General features: G+C 46.6%; 1 protein-coding gene across 1 annotated transcript in view; it reads right to left on the reverse strand.

Annotated features, from left to right (window-relative positions):
• Positions 1-20,731, reverse strand: part of LOC144768737 (integrin alpha-M-like) — a 364,452-nt gene that overhangs the window by 50,401 nt on the left and 293,320 nt on the right. Inside the window, exons 23-24 of the mRNA XM_078652620.1 lie at positions 3,900-3,983; positions 2,637-2,715 (exon numbers count right to left, since the gene is read on the reverse strand). Coding sequence (XP_078508746.1) covers positions 2,637-2,715; positions 3,900-3,983 — 163 coding nt within the window. The remainder of the gene's footprint in view (positions 1-2,636; positions 2,716-3,899; positions 3,984-20,731) is intronic.

Genomic DNA, 20,731 nt, shown 5'->3' on the forward strand with positions numbered 1-20,731 from the left:
GCGAGATTACAGAGTCAGGCTTGGGATGCCCTGTTAGCGCTGCTGGTCTATCTTCTGGTGCCTTATACTTCTTATCCAAGCGCGGTAGCACAAGGACCACCGTCGCTGGGTTGTTCATTGTCTTCAAACCTTCCTCCCATAAATGATCCACAATTGGGATCGACTTTGTCGTTTTACGGTGAGTTTCTTTAAAATCGTATAAGAAACAGTCCGTCGTTTGAGCTGGCAGTACCAATTTAAATCTTCCAGCTGCTCGTTCCATCAGCTGATGAAAACTGCCGATGTCAGCGGGAGGAGAATCACCTAAGTCCTGATGAGGTGAAGCTTGATCTGGGATGATGTAATCATTGTATTCATCACCGTCCTGATCTGAGTCCTGATGATCATCTGATGACACATCATCATCCTCGTTCTGATCCCCCTCCGGATCATCGGTTGGCTCCGACGTAGCCTGAGGCACAGGCCGCTGCGGTTGAGGAGGAGTGAGTATTGGGTGGATTGGAGGTACCACAGATGAGTGGCTCCTCACTGGTGATGATGGAGCAGACCGACGTGGTACTGGTCTGTCAGCTTTCGACTTGTAGTCGTGCAGCATCTTGTGCAGGTCATACAGGAATGTTGTCGGAACTGAAACCATGTCTTGTGGCTCATAGTTCCTAGAGTGGGCCGTCTGTTGATATTCGCCCCCGCCTTGTACATATGCCTCCTCTGAATCTGTGTCCTGACTCTTGATGAGAAGCTGAGATGGACTATTGGCATATTCAAAACCATCCTGTCCGTCCCCCTCAGAGTCCTCCTGGTCCAACAGCATAGTGGGTGGTAAAGAGGTCACCCTTCTCGGGGACGTCATCTCAGGCGTGATTCTTGTCAAAGAAATCGTCACCCGTCTCTCCGCAGCCAGTATCGTCGGTTGGTCCGTCGGCGCAGGAGAAATCCTCGTCGACGATATAGGAATCACTGATGTCGTCGTCGACGCCACCGACGACGAGCCCGCCGTCGATGTAGATATGGTCGTCGTCGTCGATGCACTCGTCGACGACATGACCGTCGTCGATACCGTCGTCGATACCGTCGTCGACGTCAACGACACTGCCATCGCCGTCGACGATGATGGTTTCTTCGTCGACGATGTCTTCGTCTTCGTCGACGATGACGTTGGTACACTCTCCGTCGACCCTACCGTCGACGAGCTTTTCTTCGACGACGACTGAGGTTTCGTCGTCGTCGCTCCCGTCGACGAGCCCGGAGGTTTCGTCGTCGACGAGCCCGTCGACGGGGCCAACTGTATCTTGGGCTTCATTTTCGTCGTCGACGGAGCCACCGTCGACAAAGTCTTCGTCGTAGAGGACTTGGAACTCCTCTCTGAAGAATGTGAAGAGGGTTTTTTGAAGGCTGGGTCTGTCTTCTCACCCTTAGGAGGCGAAACCAGTTCTGCCTTGTCAGTCCCACTGTGGTGAGGGGAACTTCCTGAACCCCGGCAATCAGACTCCCTGGGGGTCTTCTTTGAAGCCTTTAAGGGGCACCCCACAGAGGAAGAGGGGGAACCTCTACCCCTTTTCACTGACCTTCTTGAGGAAGCAGGTGACGCCGATTCTTCCTCATCACTAGAAACTCCATGTTTCCTTTCCTTCTGCCTCTGCAGCCATGTAAGAAGTCTTCCAGCACGATCTCTCAAGGTCTTGGTGGAGAGAGTGCGGCAAATCTTACAGTCCTCTGCCTTGTGATCTGGATAAAGGCAGTAGATGCAATCCTTGTGTTTATCCTCCACAAAAAGCCTCTTCTTCCCACAGGTGGAACAGGGCTTGAAAAGGGCTTTCTTCTTCTCAACCTCAGACATCTTGAAGAAAGAGAGAGTTTTCTGAAGTAATCTGAAGAAAATCCTGAAGAAATAACTGTAGAAATGTTGTAGAAAGAGTTGAAAATAGAGCAGAGCTCAATGGAGACTCCCTAGCACAACGTGCGGTAGAAAATCTGAGGCTCTGAGGTTCCTTCAGGAAGGTTCTAAGGGTGAGGCTCTTCTGATTGGCTGATGCCTAGAGTTTGGTCTCTTTTACAAAAAGAGGCTGATATGCTACAAAAGGGAATGAGACCTAGGCCTTTCCTTTCTCTTTTGTGCCTACTACTATGGTATTTTTTATTACAGAGACTCCCAGTCCGACGACGGGGAATGATACAAAGCATGGGAATCTATGAAAGTTCCAAAACTGGGGCAAATTATCATTACTTATTTATCTATCACAAAAGCAGGCTTCCCCAACTTTTGTGATATATTTATTATAAGACAGGCAACATCAGCTGCCACTGCTTCCTGACATATGCTGGAGCTACCTCAAAGTGTGTCCTAAGACATTCTTTTCATTTTGAATGAGGTGCTCTTGGTACTAGAAATGCACAGAGAGAAGCCCGCACTATTTGTGGCACAAGCCCCACAAAGGGTTTGAACAGGCCTAGGTGCAATCTGGCATTTAGCATTTTCGTCACAAATGCGTAGCACGAATGCTGTAGCCTATACAAGTGAGATAACTTGTTATGCAGGAGTGCAAAATTTAACCTTTTCCCTCATTAGCCTTTCAGTCTCTCCTGGGTGAGCTTCCCCAATAGCTGTTGAAGTGGAAAGTAGTCAGAATCATGCTCACCTGGAACATGTGTTGCACACTCTTCCTCATCTCTTGGTCACTCTCTGAGAAATTTATGTATTTCGTGGATTCATCTAAGCTGAAAAAGACAACAAAAAGCCCGAAGCATATTAAGCAGAGAATTGCAGGGTTATGATAGCTTATCCACGTGCCACGTCTTACTAGTTCTGATTTTCAAGATAATCAGGCCAAGATTTACTAAGGCCTTACACTGTCCTTGCGTCATGCAAGTCAACGCAAGTCCTTAAGTGATATGTACTAAGCCACACAAATGGGGATTTGAACTGCCTTGCATGACTTTGTAAAGAAATGTAACAAAAAGCAGTGCCTGGTGCTTTGTTCCATATTGTAGTGGTACACAGTCCCACCTATGGAATTTGATGCACTCCCAAATTCACTAAAATCAGTAAACCTGGAATTGCGCCAAAATTGTATGCCTCCCGAGGACGGCTTAACGAGAAGCATTTCTATTTCTCCTTGTTACTGCCTCGTTCTATGTGTGATGCATTCCACATCACACATGGAAAGAGGAATGTCCCTCTTTGGATTTTTATTTTTTGCGGAAAGGTGCCTGCAATGGCGCCAGGCAGCACATAGTGCACCAGCATAAGGAGGGAGCAGACGTGCGACATAGCTCAGTAGATATGGCACCTCTCTGCTCTCCCTATTTAACACAGGCAGCAAGTTGTATGAAACTTTACTAAATCATGGCCTCGGTGTACTAAAGACTGCGCACACCTAATCAAACATAAGCATGTAAAATCTGTATTTATTATTCATTTATTCTGGAGAGCACCCAGTTCTTAGTGCTCCAGTCACAAACAGTGGACTATGTCTGCAAAGTATTTTCTTTGAGTATGTGACATAGACCTGAGGAATACATTATGTGCTGAATTTCTTGGAGTAAGTTACAAGTGTGTATCTAATAAAATGTGTCTGAATCACCCCGCCTCCTCATTATTAGTGAATAAATAAGTGCATTAATAAATTAACATGTACATAGATCTAAATACAGCCAGCAACTATGCCATTCAGAGAATGCAGTCCTCGGACCTAATGAGAAAAAGGGCTAATGCACATGATGTGTAACATGTTGCTAAATAATTCTTGAAGAAAGGAGAAGTCAGGTATGAGCACAATTCCTTCATGTTGGAGTAACTAATGGCGCCTTACCGCCATGTTGCAAGGTGCTTGGCCCAGGAGAGACTCGTTAATTGTATACTCTTTACTTTGTGCACTACTGTGCCATGCCCAGAGACGTACCTGCTTGCAATCACGTACACTCCGTAGCGCACGGGCAAAGCAGCCTGGAATGAGGATTCGTTGGCGATTGTGCCTCCGTTATCACTGTGGAGAAAAACAGTGTTATTAACTGTTCCCGTCTCTTCCTAATACTGGCATCCACAATACAACAACGAGAAGAACAACAACGCTACTGTTCAGTTTCACTTGTGGACAAAGAAGCTATAAATACCATAAAGTGGCTGTGTTGCATATGAACGATGGCAATAAATACCCATTACCAGGTTATCTGAAAGGTGAGAAGGACCTTCCAATTTCATTTACATTCATATCTGAAGGGAATATTTATACTAGCAGCAATAAAGCAATCCCTCATGACATGTTAAATGAAATCATTAAAAACATCACTGATTATATTTAAATAACATTGTTGAATTAACTAATGAGATCAACCAATGATTCTGACAGTGTGCTCTACTCTTTGTGAATAAGGAGTAATACCAAACCTTACGCAATGGCTATATTTTGTTTTTGTATGCTTTCAAAGATTCTAAATAAAATGAGTATTTCAGAAGTGAAGAACCTTTGATGGGTTTCATTGCCTTTTTACTTATATTCACTTAAAGGTTGGGTGCAGTATGGGTAGGTCACTTGGAGGGACCTGGCCTCTAAACATTACAATAGACCCTTTAGTGAACTTTTGATGAGAAGTGCTGAAGGCTGAGCAATCAGGGTGTTAGATGGTCATGGAGGGGTGGGTGTAGAGACTGGTCACAGGTAAGGCCCTTTTGCCAACACCGTGCTGTACATGGTCAAATGCCTTGTACAGTGGTGTTGGCCATATGCAGAGGGTTGGGCACAGGGTCTGGACATAGGGCAAGCTCACAAAAACAACCCGTATTGTACTTTGCATAGAGGATCTAGTGCAGCAACAGGCTTTGCAGACAACCTCCACTGTGTGATTTGTGCATAGTGCTGGTTGACCGCTTGTGGACGGGCGGGTGCAGACTCAGATCACAGACTAGACCCTGTGTGAAACATCTCCTATGTGTGGCTGTATGCATTGGAGGTTTCTTGCTTGCGGAGGATTGTGCACAGGGCTTTGCAGAAGCCTATGCACTGAGAACAAGTCCTGATGTGGATTGGATGCTGGATATGGCCAGAGGCACGATATTATCTTTGATGTCATCTAACATGTTATGAGTGATGTAATATGTGAGTTCAATAGCAGTGTATGATGGGGTGCAAGTAAGTTAATTCACTAAATTATAACTGGAATATTTCAGAAGTTTTTGGGTGCTTTAATGTTAGCTCATGTTCCAGAACTGTAACGTTACTTTAACCGTGTCTTGAAACTTAACCTAACTATAATTTCATTTTAGCCTTTGTTTTTCAGTGTTTTGCCCAGGCTATCCTAAGGAGCAGACTGAGGTAAATGAACATTCAGTTGATTTTGCATGTATGAAATCAGTGGGTTAACAATATGAGAGGAGGCTGGGTTTTTCAGTAATTTCAAGCATAATATATTTTGTAAGGAACAAAAACTAGTTAAAGAGAGATGTCTGCATAAGTACAGCATTCCCTTGCCACATCTGTTTACTCTGCCTAACCATGCATGCTTTCAGTGCCTTATCAGCTCTTTAATAATATAATATTATAATACTTTTATTTTGTATTACTCATATGAGACAAGAGCCAAGGAGTACATTATACGACACCCATGGGGCTCGACCTGGCCAAGGGCCACCTTCTGATTAAGTCTTCGTTCAACATTTCTTAGGCATTTCCAAAGCCCAACTCTGCACTCCTCTCTTTGATGATTTTTTCTTTAATCCTCAGACCGCCAGGCCAGCAGTGACTACACTATTATATTGAATTTTCCTCCTCCTACTTATCATTTGCACCATGCAAGAAAAGGTTCCCACAGAAGGGACCTTCACCTTCCAGGATGCCAAAAATAACCAGTGTAAGGCTTACCTTGATCTCTCTTTTCATTATATCTGTTGTTATCTCACAACATTCTTGCTAGAAGAGTTGGCTGTTCGGACACTGCTAAAATAAGTGAGCGTTGTCTGCTTTCTCTATGCCGTATTTAGGGCATTTAGGGCATTTAGGGCAGCACCGAGTCATTTGCCCTCCCAGGTTTGACAGCTTATTCGGGGACCAATACCAATACTCCCTGTGCATAGGTATGGGTGAAACCTGAGCCAAACTATAACATCCCTGTTACCTTTGTATTTTACAGTGAATTTCCAAGGATTTTTTAATTCCATTTCCTAACTATAACATCCAGGTGCTTTGGTTTTTCCAGTGAATTTCTAAGGTTTTGTTAATGCCAATTTCTTATTAGAATGTCCCTATAACCTTTGTTTTTTTCAATGAATTTCAATTGTGGTGCAAGAGGGTGGACCCCTGACCAGCTCACAGGAATCCCGCTGCATAAAACTTACAGAAAGTACCAGGCGGGCTTCTTGGCCCCAACGGTCCCTCAGCATCCAAGTGGGCTTCATTCTCCAACCAGTAGTATGCCAGGAGGTGTATTTGCAAAGTGGTGGAGAAAGGGGGAGTGGCCTCCAAAGACCTCTCCGCAATCCTGCTTTGTGGGACTTACTGGAGGTAACAGCAGGGCTTGATGGCCCCCAAGGATCCTCTGGAGCCAAGATGACTTTAGCCCCCAACCGGCTGTTTGCCAGTACGATTGTTTGCAGAGTGGTGGAGAAGGGGACGTGGCCTCTGGCGACTTGACAAGGTTTTTTTCTTTTCATTTTTTAAGGGAGGGAGGCTGTATGGCCCTCCTGCCCAGGACTGTTTTCTGCTCCAGGGACTACATGCCCCGGGCCAGGCCTTTTTTCAATGGGGAGGGGGATTGTGCTGCTCCCCTCCCAGGGCCGATGTCAGCCCCGGGGACCCCATCCCCCAGGACCCCCCTTCTCTTTTTATTTATTTTTTTATATTAAAAGAATGTGGGTTCACACCTTTTAAAAAAAAATTAACAGCTAAGGTGGCCTTTTGGCCCAGGAAACCTCATCCCCGGGGCCATGCCTGAAGTTTGGGTGTCTTGGTTGCACCCAGTGCACCCATGTTTTAAAGGTTGGGGACCATGGGGGGAGTCTCAAGGCCCCCATGGTCACTGCTGGCTCCCTGCCTCCTGCAGAAGCCAGCATTGCTTTTACACATCTGGAGATGCTAACATGCAGTCCCAAGTGTGTAAAATTCTGCTCCACTTTTAGTAAGCGAGAGCTCTTTCTGCTCTTGCTTACAAGGAGTGGAGGAGAGTTTACTATGGCTTGGCGGGAGCGGTGCTCCTGCCAAGCCATATCAAAGTGCAATGTCCCTGAGGTAGGCATCCTGGAACATTGCAGAATCTGGCCCTGGGGGATGGTGGTCCCCAGGGTTAACAAGGGCTCCAGGAGGGTACACAATTGGCCCCCCTCCAATGATGCAGTCCCAAAATAAATAAGGGGAGGAAACAGGGAGCGAAAACTACGTCAATTAGAGAGTCAATACATTTTACGGTTAGATACAAAAATGCCGAAGGGCCTGAACACGGAGGAAGACCTGTACAATTTTCTGTAACTTTGAAATTGGAGAACTGTTGCTGCTAATACAATAATGAAATTAAAATGTTGGCATCGTTTATGGAGCACGCCTGAGCTCACAAACTATAGGGAGGAACTGAAGGAAGTACTTTCTATTTTGGGAGCGGGGAACCTACCTTGAATAGCATATATTAAATCTAGTTTCTATCGTATGGGGTTGACAACCATGTGGTCTTCTCCAGAGGAGACCTGCTTCCAAATATCAAAAAAAACTTTGAAATTTATTATCAAAGAAGACAATCTATCACAACTCCTTCAGAGTACAAATAGTAATTCCACGACCCATAGTTTCCTGGGTGTTAAAATGTATTACAGGCTTGAACCTGTGCTAAATGACATCCAACCACTTCTCGCTAAAAAATGATTCCTGCAATTTAGATATGGGGTGCTCCCTCTCAGAGCTTTTACAAACAACTGGAAGTGTAGTACCAAGCTGGACTGCCCAGGGTGTGGGTTGAGTGAGGAAACAGACCAAATGGGTACTCCAGATTTGTAAAAATATGTGAACAAGAGATTATACTGAGGTTTACAAGCTACTGAAATATGATACTAGCCAATTGTTTGTCCTTGTAAGTGCAAAAGTTTTGCTAGCGATGTGGCATATGCGTAGAGCAATCATTAAGATCCAGAGCTCTGCAACCATTTAAGAGTTAAAACAACATGTTTATGCTGCTACCCCTACATAGGAATAAAATCTGCTTCCTTTTTTTTTAATGTAAATCTGTAACTACTATTTAGCTATTTTTATCAATTTTTATAACTTTTCTAATGTTTTTTTAACCTATTTATTGAAAAGCTTTTAATATTTTAACATGTGTATATTTGCCTGTTTCTATGTAGATCTTTAGCTTCTGCTTTGCCCAAAGATTTAGTATTTTTGTAGCATTGTACAGCTTTGTGCAGTCGCCCTAATGATTGTATTTACAACCGCTTATGTATCGTTTTGAGTATGTTGTATTGCTGCTTTTGATAAATGTTTACTGTTTCTGCTTTTATGGCTTCCAGCTGAAAGCTTAATTGAACTTGAACTTGAACTGAAATTAAAATGTATTTAAATATTTTTGGATATATATATATATATATATTTATTTGTGTGAAATTGATTATTTATTGGATTTTAGCCTTACTTTTATAGGATTTTACTGGTATTACTAGATTTCTGGTTTTACTGGTTTTTATTCGGTGTCTCTGAGGTATTGGAGTCCGATGGTAGTTGTTTTTCCACTTTTTAAATGAATATATATGTTTATATTTTGATTTTGGTTTGTAGATAGTGTATGTCAATATGATTGGGTACCTGATGTAGCGTCAATGTGCACATATTTATGTATAAACGATTTGCACTTTCCATGCAGATATTTTTAACATCTTCACGATTTGCGGGATTTAAATATTGCTGTTGGGCATTGAAATAAGTTTGCATAAAAGCACTTTATAATTATGTTGTTTTATCAGAATCCGCTCTTTCTGCTACATTTTTAAATATTATCGTGTTTACTATGATTTTAATAGTTTACTGATATTTATTTGCACTTTGAGTTGAAATATGCACTTTAGTCCGATACTAGGACTGAGAAAAATGCACTTTGCACTTTAACATATCGACAGACTAATAAATACATTTGAGGGTTTGAGTGTTGGCTTTAGATTAAAAGCCAAAGAGTATTAGGGCACTTGCCCAGTATTGCTGATTTGCACTATTATGCATTGAATATTTTGATAAAATGAGAAGAGTCCTATATGCTAACATTTACAAAGGCATGCATATATATGAAAACAATTACCTGTGGGAAAAGTTTTTTATGTGGAAGAAATTGTATCATTGCGTATTGGAATCTCTTTTGGAATCTCTTTTAACATATGTTACATGATTAGAAGTCTGTCGTCTACCTCCATGCTATACAAGGGGAGGGGATTGTTGTGGCAAGTGTACTTAAATCACGATTGGTCTCAAACATGTCGTGTGATCAAGACCGGGGCGACCCGGTCGAAACGCATCATGTTGTGATATTGGAAAAATAAAGCACTGAAGATACCAACCTTCCTGCGGTGGTCCGTTCCTGTTGAAATGCTGAGGAAATTGCATGCAGTCAGGTCCTTGTGTTGGATATATATATATGGCATGCAGGGGGTAACCACGGTTGTCTCCTTCCCAGTTTAAAATGATAACTGTAGGCTGTATACTGCTCGACTACAAAGAGAGAGGGGGTCCATAATCCGAAAGCAGCCTGCTTCTGCTAAAATCATCCAACAAACGGGTCCCCAGACAATCCACACTTAGATTGAAAAAGGGTACGGACTCCAATTATGTGCAAAATCAGTTTATTTCATTTTTCCGCTCCAGCTCCTCATGAAGCATTTCGGTCACCGCCACCATCACCTTCATCAAATGTGATGTGATCAAGGTCACGGCGGTTAACAAAATGCATCATAGCGAGCTGGAGTGGAAAAATTTAATAAAGTGAATTTGCATATAACTGGAGTACGTACCCTTTTTCGATCTAAGTGTGGATTGTCTGGGGACACGTTTGCTGGATATATATATATATATTTTTTTTGTTATTTCCAATGGCTCTTGCAGCAGAGGAGCACTCGACAGCAGTAAGGTACGATCCTTTATTGTCATATTGCAAGGTGATAAAACCATCCGTCATTTTACATGCTTGCCGTTTTCCACCTACGCGTTTCAGTGTCACTCGCACCTTCCTCTTGGGCTCTTTGCAACTGCGATGTTATGAGACCTCTTTTGTTACACAGCCTCAGGTGTTTGCGTTTAGTAACGTGTGATGCCTCGCAGTGAGTTATGGGATCTGTGGTGTTGCCTCTAAATACCTACAGTGGGTTCCATAGTTGCCATGAAATTATGCAAGTTCCCAGTGGCTCTTTTAAAATCCGCTGTGATTTTAGGCACTTCAGTGTGCCCCGGAGGTATTGTCACCTTTGCTAGTTGTAGACACTGCTGCGCCGTTCAGTAGTGAGATTCCCCTGCCCCACGGTCCCTTTCACCAGCGGCTGATTTTCTGCCGCTAAAACGGCGATAATTTTTAACGCCCTGCTTGATAATATGCCCCTTAATCTCCCCGTGCCTAACAAAAAAAATGAATGTGTCCTCATGTAACGCAACTGGTGCTATGTAAAGCGCTCTGATAGCCTATACCTTCGGGTCAAGTTTGCGCAATATAAAACTCCGTAAAATAAATATAAATCCTATACCTCTTTCAATTTATCCTCTACCTCCAGTCTGTGACCTATAGCATACCTCATTGTATTACTATGATCTCCCTAAAAACCTTTTCTAGACTCTTTCCTCCTCTATCCCCCTTTGACTCATTCCAAATCGCATTTTACTAGTTATCCCACAAATAACACTTTCTAGACTCTTTTCTCCCCCATCCCTCCTTTATCCTATTTAGTCCAACCAACAGACTTACATGTCTACCACTTGAGTTAACAAATTATGTTTCCCTATACTAATCCACTTTGGGTTTTGGAGTAGCATGCTACTCACTGAAAAACACTTTAACACCAGGTGTGAGGTAATAAGAGCTATATAAATACAAATACAATTCCTATGTTTTCAGTCACCTTGCATTATCTAACAGTAGTTTCCAGGAGTAAGGTTTCATTATTTTTATTTCATGCAACATATGCCTTTTTTATAGTGCCCACTTTGAATTGAGTAATCTCCAGGTGTCTGGGTGAGAGTTATTAAGCAAGATGAATGCAATTCCTGTTTGTCACAGTGCCTATAAGTGGATGCTATCCAGTCAGTCTCTTTTAACCTTGAATGGTATGCTGAATGACCACAGCAGCCAGTGATTGCAGAAGTCAGTATTGCATGCAGTGACGTGAAGACAGCAACCGCCGCTCAGCCAAGCAATACTTGTTCTCCACCAAGTCCTTTTTCTCTTCAAGACTGCTAAGCATAACTACAGCAACTATTCTTTGTAGCTGTCTGTATCCTATTCAAATATATTGTAACTATATAGGCTGAACTTTCAACTACCTCTTTGATTTCATCCTAGTTTAACATCAACTTACCCTTGGGTCTGTCTCTTTACAGCAGGATGCCCAATAAATATCTGAGGCACAGCTACTCATGGCAGCAGACAATATTCAATCTAGGGGCACATGATCTCTTGCCCTCTTTGTTAACTCACCCAAGCAAAAAACTACCACCCATTGAGTCCTTCTCCTTTTGAAGGAAGCCAAGCAGCAACTATGTCTGTCAGTCTCTTGATTCCCTACCATCAAAGTACAACTTGACACACATTAGACTCTTCTCATTAATGCAGCATCAGTGTGGCAGCTAATATCTTTTTCCATGTGAGTAACATCTGCCTCTCAACCGGCTGGGCCACCCCTAAAACTGAAGCCAAGATCACCCCACTCAATCTCGGTCACCTTTTCTTAACATACTAAAATATTGTCAGTACTGTCAAAGGGAAACAAGCACACTATTGATTGACACAAGTACTCTACTGGTAATGTGCACTATCACCTGTAGAAGAAATTATTTGTTGTAAAGCTGGGAAGACACCTTGGCTATTAACCTGGGTAAACTACATATACTATGTGTATACTAGAATGGAAGGTAGCTGGGAGAACATGACCTGCATGGAATAGCACTGTGTGACCTACTTTCCAAGAGTGAGCATTCATTACATGGTTCTCTTAGATTTTAAAAACTGTTTGAATCTCTTTTTAAAAAAAGATCACTTGTAACATTTTACCTGCACATGCTCGCTGCATTGAGTCCACCTCACTCCTAGTTCCCCCTCACTTCCGCTTTGGAGCACTTCACTTCCATTTTTGTGTCACGATCTAGTATTTCAGGAGAGCCAGCTGCTGCACAATAGGGCTGAGTGTTGGGTGGGAGGAGTTCCTCCCTTAACAGCCACACTGGAGCAAGGAACTCAGGATTGCTACCCTTAACACCCGTTCACTACAAAAACACAATCTTGAGGTTTTTTCGCTACTGCAAGACAACACTTTGGATATCTTAGGCATTACGGAAACATGGCTTGAAGAATCTCCAACCCCAGATCTAGTTGCAGCCCTACCCACCAACTATGGAGCACTCTGCCACAATCAACCCGGTAGCTCCAGAGGGGGTGGAGTAGCGCTACTGTATAACCTACAACTAAAAGCACATGCTCTTTGCGCTTAAAGCATTGAAGGGACAGAGGTTCTAGGGGCCAAGTTTCACTTCCAAACAGCTTGCCTAGCCATCCTGGTAGTCTACCGTCCGCCACAAATGCCACCTAGGTTCATTGAACTGTTCACAGAGCTAGCCAACGACATCCGCTCTGGGTACCAATGTGTGGTGGTGATGGGGGGGCTTCAACCTGCATTGGTACCAAACACCCAAAGAAAGCCAGGCTGAACTGTTAGAGGAGGCACTAACTGCCATAGAATTCCAACAACTAGTACATGGGCCAAAACACAACAAAGGCCACACATTGGACCAGGTCTGGTCCTCCCGCCCTTTCAGCAGCCCTATAACTATTAGTCCCTGCCCCTGGTCTGACCACTCCTTACTTAGTGGCCGGCTCCCACTCTCTAAGCAAACAGCCAGTCCATCCCCAGACTGGAAAGTGCTGCGGAGCTCGAACAAACTCTGCGCCGATGACCTGGTCACTACATTACAGGAATCAGCTACTCCCACACAGGGAAATCTTGATGCAGGAAGTGTGGCCCTGACAGAAAGGCTAAATAATGCTATTGATAAGGTAGCTCCAACACGCAGGGTCAGAATTATGGACAAGGGTAAGGGGGCCCTCTGGTTCAATGACGCCTTAATAATCCTGAAACAAACCCTCCGCCAAAGCGAAAGAGCCTGGCGGAAAGCGTACAACCCATGCGCCTGTCGAGAATACTGTATGGCGTTCGTAACTTATAAAAAAGCAATTCTATCACGTAAAGCAGAACGTAAAGCAGAATTCTATGAGGCTAAAATCACTGCCGCAGACAATGAACAAAAAGAGACCTTTCTAATCCGGAAAGAATTGAGACAAGCCAAGGAAAAGAAACCTCCCTTCTGCCCAGAAGACTGTACTAACTTCCAGTCTTTCTTTGCAATGAAAGTTAACGGAAATCCACTCCACCCCTAAGTTCCCATGCACTTTGGCACCTACACCACCGCCCCTTACTTTCACTGAACCCCTCACCACTTTCTCTATTCTTACGCACGACTCTCTGTCCCCCCTTATAGGGAGGGTGAAATCAGGGAGTCCGGACGACCCCTGCCCGCCCAGGATCTTCAAGATAGCGTTTCCGGGAATAGAAAACGAGGTACTCTCACTCCTCTATCAATCCCTTGCTACAGGACATGTCCCCTCCAACTTCAAGGAAGCGCGTGTCATCCTGCTTTTGAAAAAGCCTGGGGCCAGTACGAAAAACGACATGTGCTAAAAACCCTGACCAACCACAATGAAAATAACTATCTCCTACAACCTAACCAGGCAGGGTTCAGGGCGCACCAGAGCATGGAACTAGTGATGCTGTCTGTACTAGACGAACTCAGATTGAGGGCCGACAAGAAAAAAATATGTGCAATGGTCCTACTGGACCCATCCGCGGCATTTGACACAGTCAATCATGACCAACTAGTGTTGCGGATTTTGGAGCTAGGGATCCAGGGCACGTCTCTTGCATGGCTGATCTCTTTCCTCAAAGGCCGTTCACAGAGAACACAACGGAATGACCACGTGTCCGATTCAGGACTACTTTTGTGCTGGGTACCACAGGGATCAGCATTATCACCACTTCTTTTTAATGCCTACCTCCAGCCCCTGATAGCGGCACTGAACCATATGGAGTGTAAAATCTACAACTACGCCAATGACACTCAAATTATCATTCAGATAGACTATTTCCCGTCAGCCCACACAAGATTCCAAAACATCTTGAAATTTACTGTTAACTCGATGACGGCCAATTCCCTTAAAATCAACCCGGACAAAGCGGAAGTATTGGCCATCACCTCAGACTCCAATCCTTGGAAGGAGGTCTTTTGGCCACAAGAGCTGGGCACATACCCGGAGCCAGCCATGGCTGTAAAAAGCCTGGGTATCAAAATTGATGCCAAGCTCACTAAGACCCACCAGGTATTGACTGTTGTGGGAACATGCACAGGCATGCTGATACAGCTGCGTAAGCTCGCCCCTCTACTCACATTCAATACACTCAGAATGTCAGTATCTGCTCTGATACTATCACGCTGTGACTACGGTAACTCCCGGGTCACCTTCTGACCAGGTTGCAGGTGAATATGAACCTAGGCACCTAGGCAAGCACATGTGTCATCCCTCATTAAACATGTGCACTGGCTCCCGGTCGGACAGAGAGCAAAAGTCAAAGGCCTCTGTATCGCACATAAGGCCATCTACGGCCGAGCCCCCAGCTACATCAAGGACCGTCTTGCCAAATATACTCCCAGCAGGGCACTACCGTTCGCTGATGGCAGCCTTCTGGCTTGCCCGCGATTTAACATGTCCTCGAAAGGAGGAAGACTAAGAGCATTCTCCTCATCCATCCCACAACCTGCCGGAGAATATTCACAAGGAACACGCCCTTCTTCTGTTATGTTATGTTATGTTATGTTATGTTACACTTTATTTGTATAGCGCACAGCGACTCAAAAAGAGTATCCTGGCGCTTTCACAGCGAGACCTACAGAAAGTAACACAACACGACAACAAAGCAGAAAGAAAATGTGATGAACAGAAAAAGAAACCTATAAAGTAAACAGCCAGGTCTTAAGACCTTTCCTGAAAGCCAGCAAGCTAGTGGCACCACGAAGTGTCAGCGGCAGAGCATTCCACAGCTGGGGGGCACGCAGACCAAAGGAGCGACCCCCAATGCGGGCTTTTTGAACGCGCGGCACAACCGCCAAAAACTGTGACTCAGATCTAAGTGCCCGAGCCGGTTGGTAAAAGGACACTCTCCTTTGGAGGTACTTTGCACCTCCAGAGTGTAGGGCCTTATAGGTCAGAGTCAGCGTCTTAAAGATAATACGCTTGCGAATAGGCAGCCAGTGCAGGGCCTGCAAGAGACATGACGCCCTAGCTCGCCTATTAAGACCGTAGATGGCTCTCGCCGCCGCGTTTTGTGTCACCTGAAGGCGCTGTAGCAGATACTCCGGCAGGCCCAGGTATAGGACGTTGGCATAGTCCAATCTGGACCCAATCAGAGCCTGCACAGTCAGTTTCCGGTGTTCTTCCGACAACAGGGGTAGAAACTTTCTTAATACCTTCAGGAGACCGAAGCAGGTGCCCGTCACTCCCAGAATCTGGGCTCTCATTGACAGACCCTTGTCCATCTTGACACCCAGATTCTTGGCAACTGCAGATGGAACGGCAGGGGGAGACATGTCTATAGGCCACCAGTCATGCCAGTCAGGATCAGACGTACACCCAAAGAAGAGCACCTCAGATTTCTCGGGATTGCACTTGAGGCCACTCAGATTAAACCATCTGAAAACAGCCCCAAGGCAATCCCGGATGCTCTCCCCATTAAAATCTCCTCCCCTCTCACAGGAGAAGAGGAGCTGAGTGTCGTCTGCGTAGGACACGATCCGGGCCCCGCAAGACTCCGCCAGAGCCGCCAAAGGGGTCATGAAGATGTTAAAGAGGGTCGGGCTCAAAATAGAGCCCTGAGGAACCCCAACACCCAGTGGCGGCATCACAGCAGACTCCGGCGTGGTCCAGACCGTTTGTCGGCGGTCGGCTAGAAATGAAGAGAACCAGCTGAGCACCGTCCCCCTGAGGCCTATCTCGAAAAGTCTCGAGAGCAGGCGTTCATGGGGGACGGTGTCAAATGCCGCCGACAGGTCCAACATGACCAGCATGGCCCTGCCTCCGGAGTCCTGGCTGTTTAGGGATAAATTAAAAACAGTGCTTTTTGCGGAGGCCTGGGACGTAATCTAACCCCCTCTTGCGAAGGTTGGATCCCTCTGACAGCGCTTAGAGACCTGCTGCTGATAACACGCTTAACAAATAAAAATTAACAATAACAATAACAATAAAACAGATAGCAAAATTAATGTGTGCCACTTATTGTATGCCTATCAACCTTCCCATTATAGAACATTTATTTAATATTGACTCATTTGACCCACATATTTTCTACTGTTGTACAATACTTAAAAGGTTCTGAAATTATGCTGCATTTCCTCAACACTGTATCTAAAGATATTGTCTGATCCTGACAATGTATGTGGAAGTGTTTCAATAGGATTTGAATAGAACATTTTTGTTTATAAATTACTTTATAGAGGGTCTACTAGAGATTTGACAGCCTCTTTGTTTGGTGTAAGTAGCCAACGGTCAAATACATCATTAGCATTGAGTCAAAACACTGTTGGATGTCTCTTCCTTCAAAGTCATGAGGTCAATGGTAACTTGATGTCACTTCCTGTAATGTCACCAGGTCAAAGGGCATGTGATGTCACCTTGGCTACACTTGGCATTTTGAGGAATTGACTTCCATGGGTTGGTCAGTTTAAGATTACTTCTCATCCAAACATGGACTTCATTTAGAGGTCGCCAGAGGTAGCAGCTGTAACCCCGACACTGCTCTTGCGTCCCCAGGCAAAGCCTTTGCAAACTTCGTCTCATGGGCTGCAGTGTTAGGAAGCGAGGGAAAACAGGAATCCTAAACCCTGTTTACATTTTACAGTGCCTAAGTTCAATTTTTAATCTTCGCAAAAAGGTGCATGCCTTTGGTAGGAACAGTGACCTGCTGAACTTGTGGTGCCCCAACTGAATCTGTTGCACAGGTTACAGACATGGCTTTCCCCGTCAGCGTCTTTTATATATCCCCCGTACACCAGTGCATCTAACAAACACAATATTTTAGTACAGTGACCTGGGATTCTAAAGTCAGGAAAACTTGCGTTCAGGGGTGGACTTTCTTTATTGCAACATGTGCAGTGGCATATACCCCAGACCTGCATCCCAAGTAAGGCTCTAATTTACATTACTACCTAAGAGGTGCAGATGACCTACACAGAGGCACATATTCCCCTGAAACCTCTCTGCAATGTGAGGGACAGATGAACACTTAGGAATTGGCATAGGGGACTGGAATGGATGCAGAAAGGCACAATCAATATGGTGAGAAACAGAGGACAGTTCAATGTGCTTGTCTGGAAGAGCAGGGGGGGGGGCTGAGAAGTAGAGAAAAATTTCAAATGGAGAAAATTGGAAGAAGGGTTGTGATGAAAATGAAGGGTGTAGACCATAGACCGGGAAAATAAGGTAGGAGGACTAGGGGAAAGAAAAGTTGAGAGAGTTCTTAAATGAATTAAATGAAAGGGAAGCAGGGAAGAAGAGCAGAGGAGGGTAAAAGAGACGCAGTAGTTGTGTGAAAGGAAATGAAGTTAGAAGAGGTAAAAAGACAACGCATGGAGAGCAGATGAAAGGAAGAAAAGTAATTATAACATTTGACGAGACACAGGATTGACAAGACGACTTATAAATAGAAGAAGGTATGAACTAGGGGCGTGGCTTGGACGCCGATCGGGATGGCGGCGTGAGCTCGCAGCTCCGCGCGGATTCCCGCTAATTCTCCTGTTTTTCGGGACCCGAGGCGACCCGGAGATGACGGTCCTGCCCTCTGAAGGTTGAGGAGATAGCTGGACGTGCTCGGTGACTCGCTGGGGGACTGCTGGCCCCGCGAAGATCGAGGAAGGGGCGGCCGAGGTGTGGATCGGGGTGTGAAGAAAATGGCGGCGTGGAGGTCGGACGGTCCCGAACTTCAGCCCTGAGTTCGACTGTCGCCAAGCGGAGGGGACCTTGTGCCCGGCTGCCCGACGCACTGAGATTGGCGGCGTGAAGCCTGGAGACCGGGGGACGCTGCCCGATTCACCCAGGAGATCGAGGGTTCTCGTCGACCACCGTCCCATGACTCGTCCTACCCCCACGGATCCAGCGGGGGGGGCGGAATTGGGTTCATCCGCCTGGTCATTGCTCCTGAGTCCATTGGCGGTAGCACTACATTGCCCGGTACCCGGCACTCGGCACGAGCTCACGGGAGCACCCGTAATACGGGTGGCTGGACTTGTGACGCAGCACCCTGACATGGCGGCGACCGGAGGGCCGATGCCCGGGAGCCGCGAGGGGGACTCGGCGACATCGTCCTGGCTGAATGAGAGTCCCTCCCCGGAGCTTGACCAGGAACAGCGACTGAACCGACGTTTGGATGCCATCCTTGAGGCGATCACCTCCACCAAGGAGGCATTGCACAACGATATTGCCCAGGTGGCAACGGGCCTGGGGCTGCTCCGCGCGGACCACACGAAGCTGGCAGATCGGGTCAAGGATCATGACCAACTGTTACTGGACCTGAAGCCCTCGGTGGTGACAGCGGAGCACAGGATCGCAGACATTTTGGCCCGACTGGACACTCTAGAGCGGAGGGTGGAGGATGCCGAAGGCCGCAATAGGCGGAACAACGTGCGGGTCGTAGGCCTGCCGGAACGGATTGAGGGGGAGGATGCGGTGGCCTACATGGAGAACTGGTTCCGCACTGTGGTGGCGCCGGAGGGGCTTACTCCATTTTTCACTCTGGAGCGGGCTCACCGGGTGCCCGCTCGCCCGCCGGGGCTTGGCCGCCCCCCCCGACCAATGGTGGTACGGCTCCTCCACTACAAAGACCGAGACCTTCTCATCCAGCGGGCCAGGATGTCGGGCCCTTATGGGGTGGAGAACAGCAAGGTAACGATTTTTCCGGACTACACGCAGGCGGTCCAGAAGGGCAGGGCATCGTTCCTTGCTGTGAAGAAGGAGCTCAGGGAGGAAGGCATTCAGTACTCCTTGCTCTACCCGGCCAAGCTGCGGATTATCATGGATAGCACCACACACTTTTTCCACACTCCGGATGAGGCATGGCACTGGCTTGAATCGTACAGAGCGGGGACGGACGGGACGCACCAGAGTAGGCGAGACCAGCCCAAGCGGCCCCGGGTGCGGCAGTCACAACGCATCAGGTCCCGCAACAGGCGCCAGCGGGAGAAGCGGGAGGCTCAAATGGCGGCGGAGAAGAGGGATGCACTTGCAGCGACGGCGGCCATTACGGGGTCGCAGCAGACCAGTGAACGGGCTGAAACGGACTCGGGAGGAGAAGGTAGCAGAACCGGAGGGGAACTTTCGGAGGCGGAGAGCCAGAAGGGGCCGACAGTGACCCCACAGACCTCGGACGAGATTTGCTGTGGTTAAGATAGACTTTGGCCTGGATCAGGACTTCATGGTAGGGTGATATCCTGTTGCTGGAGGGCGGGTTGCCGGATGGGGGTGCTGAGTGTATCGGAGGGGATGAAGGGCGGGACGCGGGCTCCGCTGGCTGGGGTCGGCGGCGACTCACCCCCCCTAGGCCCTTAAGGCCGACTGTGGTGGAGACCACAGGGTAAGTGTGCGAGAAGTTAGATCATGGTTTGGATGGGGGCGGCCGTTGGGTTCGTGTGCTCTGTCCTGGGGAGTGGGGTTTGGGGAATGTTTCAGTTTTGGGGTTGTTTGGGGGGGGGCAACTGCATTGGGGGGGTTATGAACCACTGGAGCTTAATTCGGACTGTACGGACTTGGTATGGGGACATTACCTAATTTGAAATGCCTAACGTGGAATGTCCGGGGGCTGCGGACTATGGTGAAACGTCACAAAGTACACGCATACCTGGTATGCAGGGGGGTTCAGGTAGCTCTGCTCCAGGAGACTCACCTCACCAAGAAAGAGTGCGCTGCCTTGCAGAAGAGATGGAGGGGCCAGGTTTTTGGTACCACTTATTCAGCGTATGCCAGGGGGGTCTTGATTTGGGTGAGGGCGGGGATACCCTTTCAGGTGCTGAATCAGGTCATAGACCCGGAGGGCAGGTTTGTAGCGGTGGAGGGGAGACTGTATGGACGGGATGTAGTTTTCTGTTGTGTTTATGCACCGAACACTGACCAAGGCCGATTCTTTGATGGCCTCTCGGGGTCCTTGGCCTCTTTCCTGGCGGGTCCGATAGTTCTAGGGGGGGACTTCAATTCGATTACGGATGTGGCTCTGGATAGGTCCCATCCCCCCCTTGTGGACTCTCCTGTACGCAGGCTGGCAGCACACAGGAAGGACTGGCAGGAACGATGGGGGTTGCTGGATGTCTGGAGGGAGGGACACAAGGGAACCAGGGATTACTCCTTTTATTCCGCACTGCATGATTTACATGTTAGGATTGATTCGGTGCTTTGCGGGAGCTCCCTAGCCCCATTAATTACCCAT

This window comes from Lissotriton helveticus, chromosome 7 (genome assembly GCF_964261635.1).
Source record: "Lissotriton helveticus chromosome 7, aLisHel1.1, whole genome shotgun sequence".
NCBI lineage: Eukaryota > Metazoa > Chordata > Amphibia > Caudata > Salamandridae > Lissotriton > Lissotriton helveticus.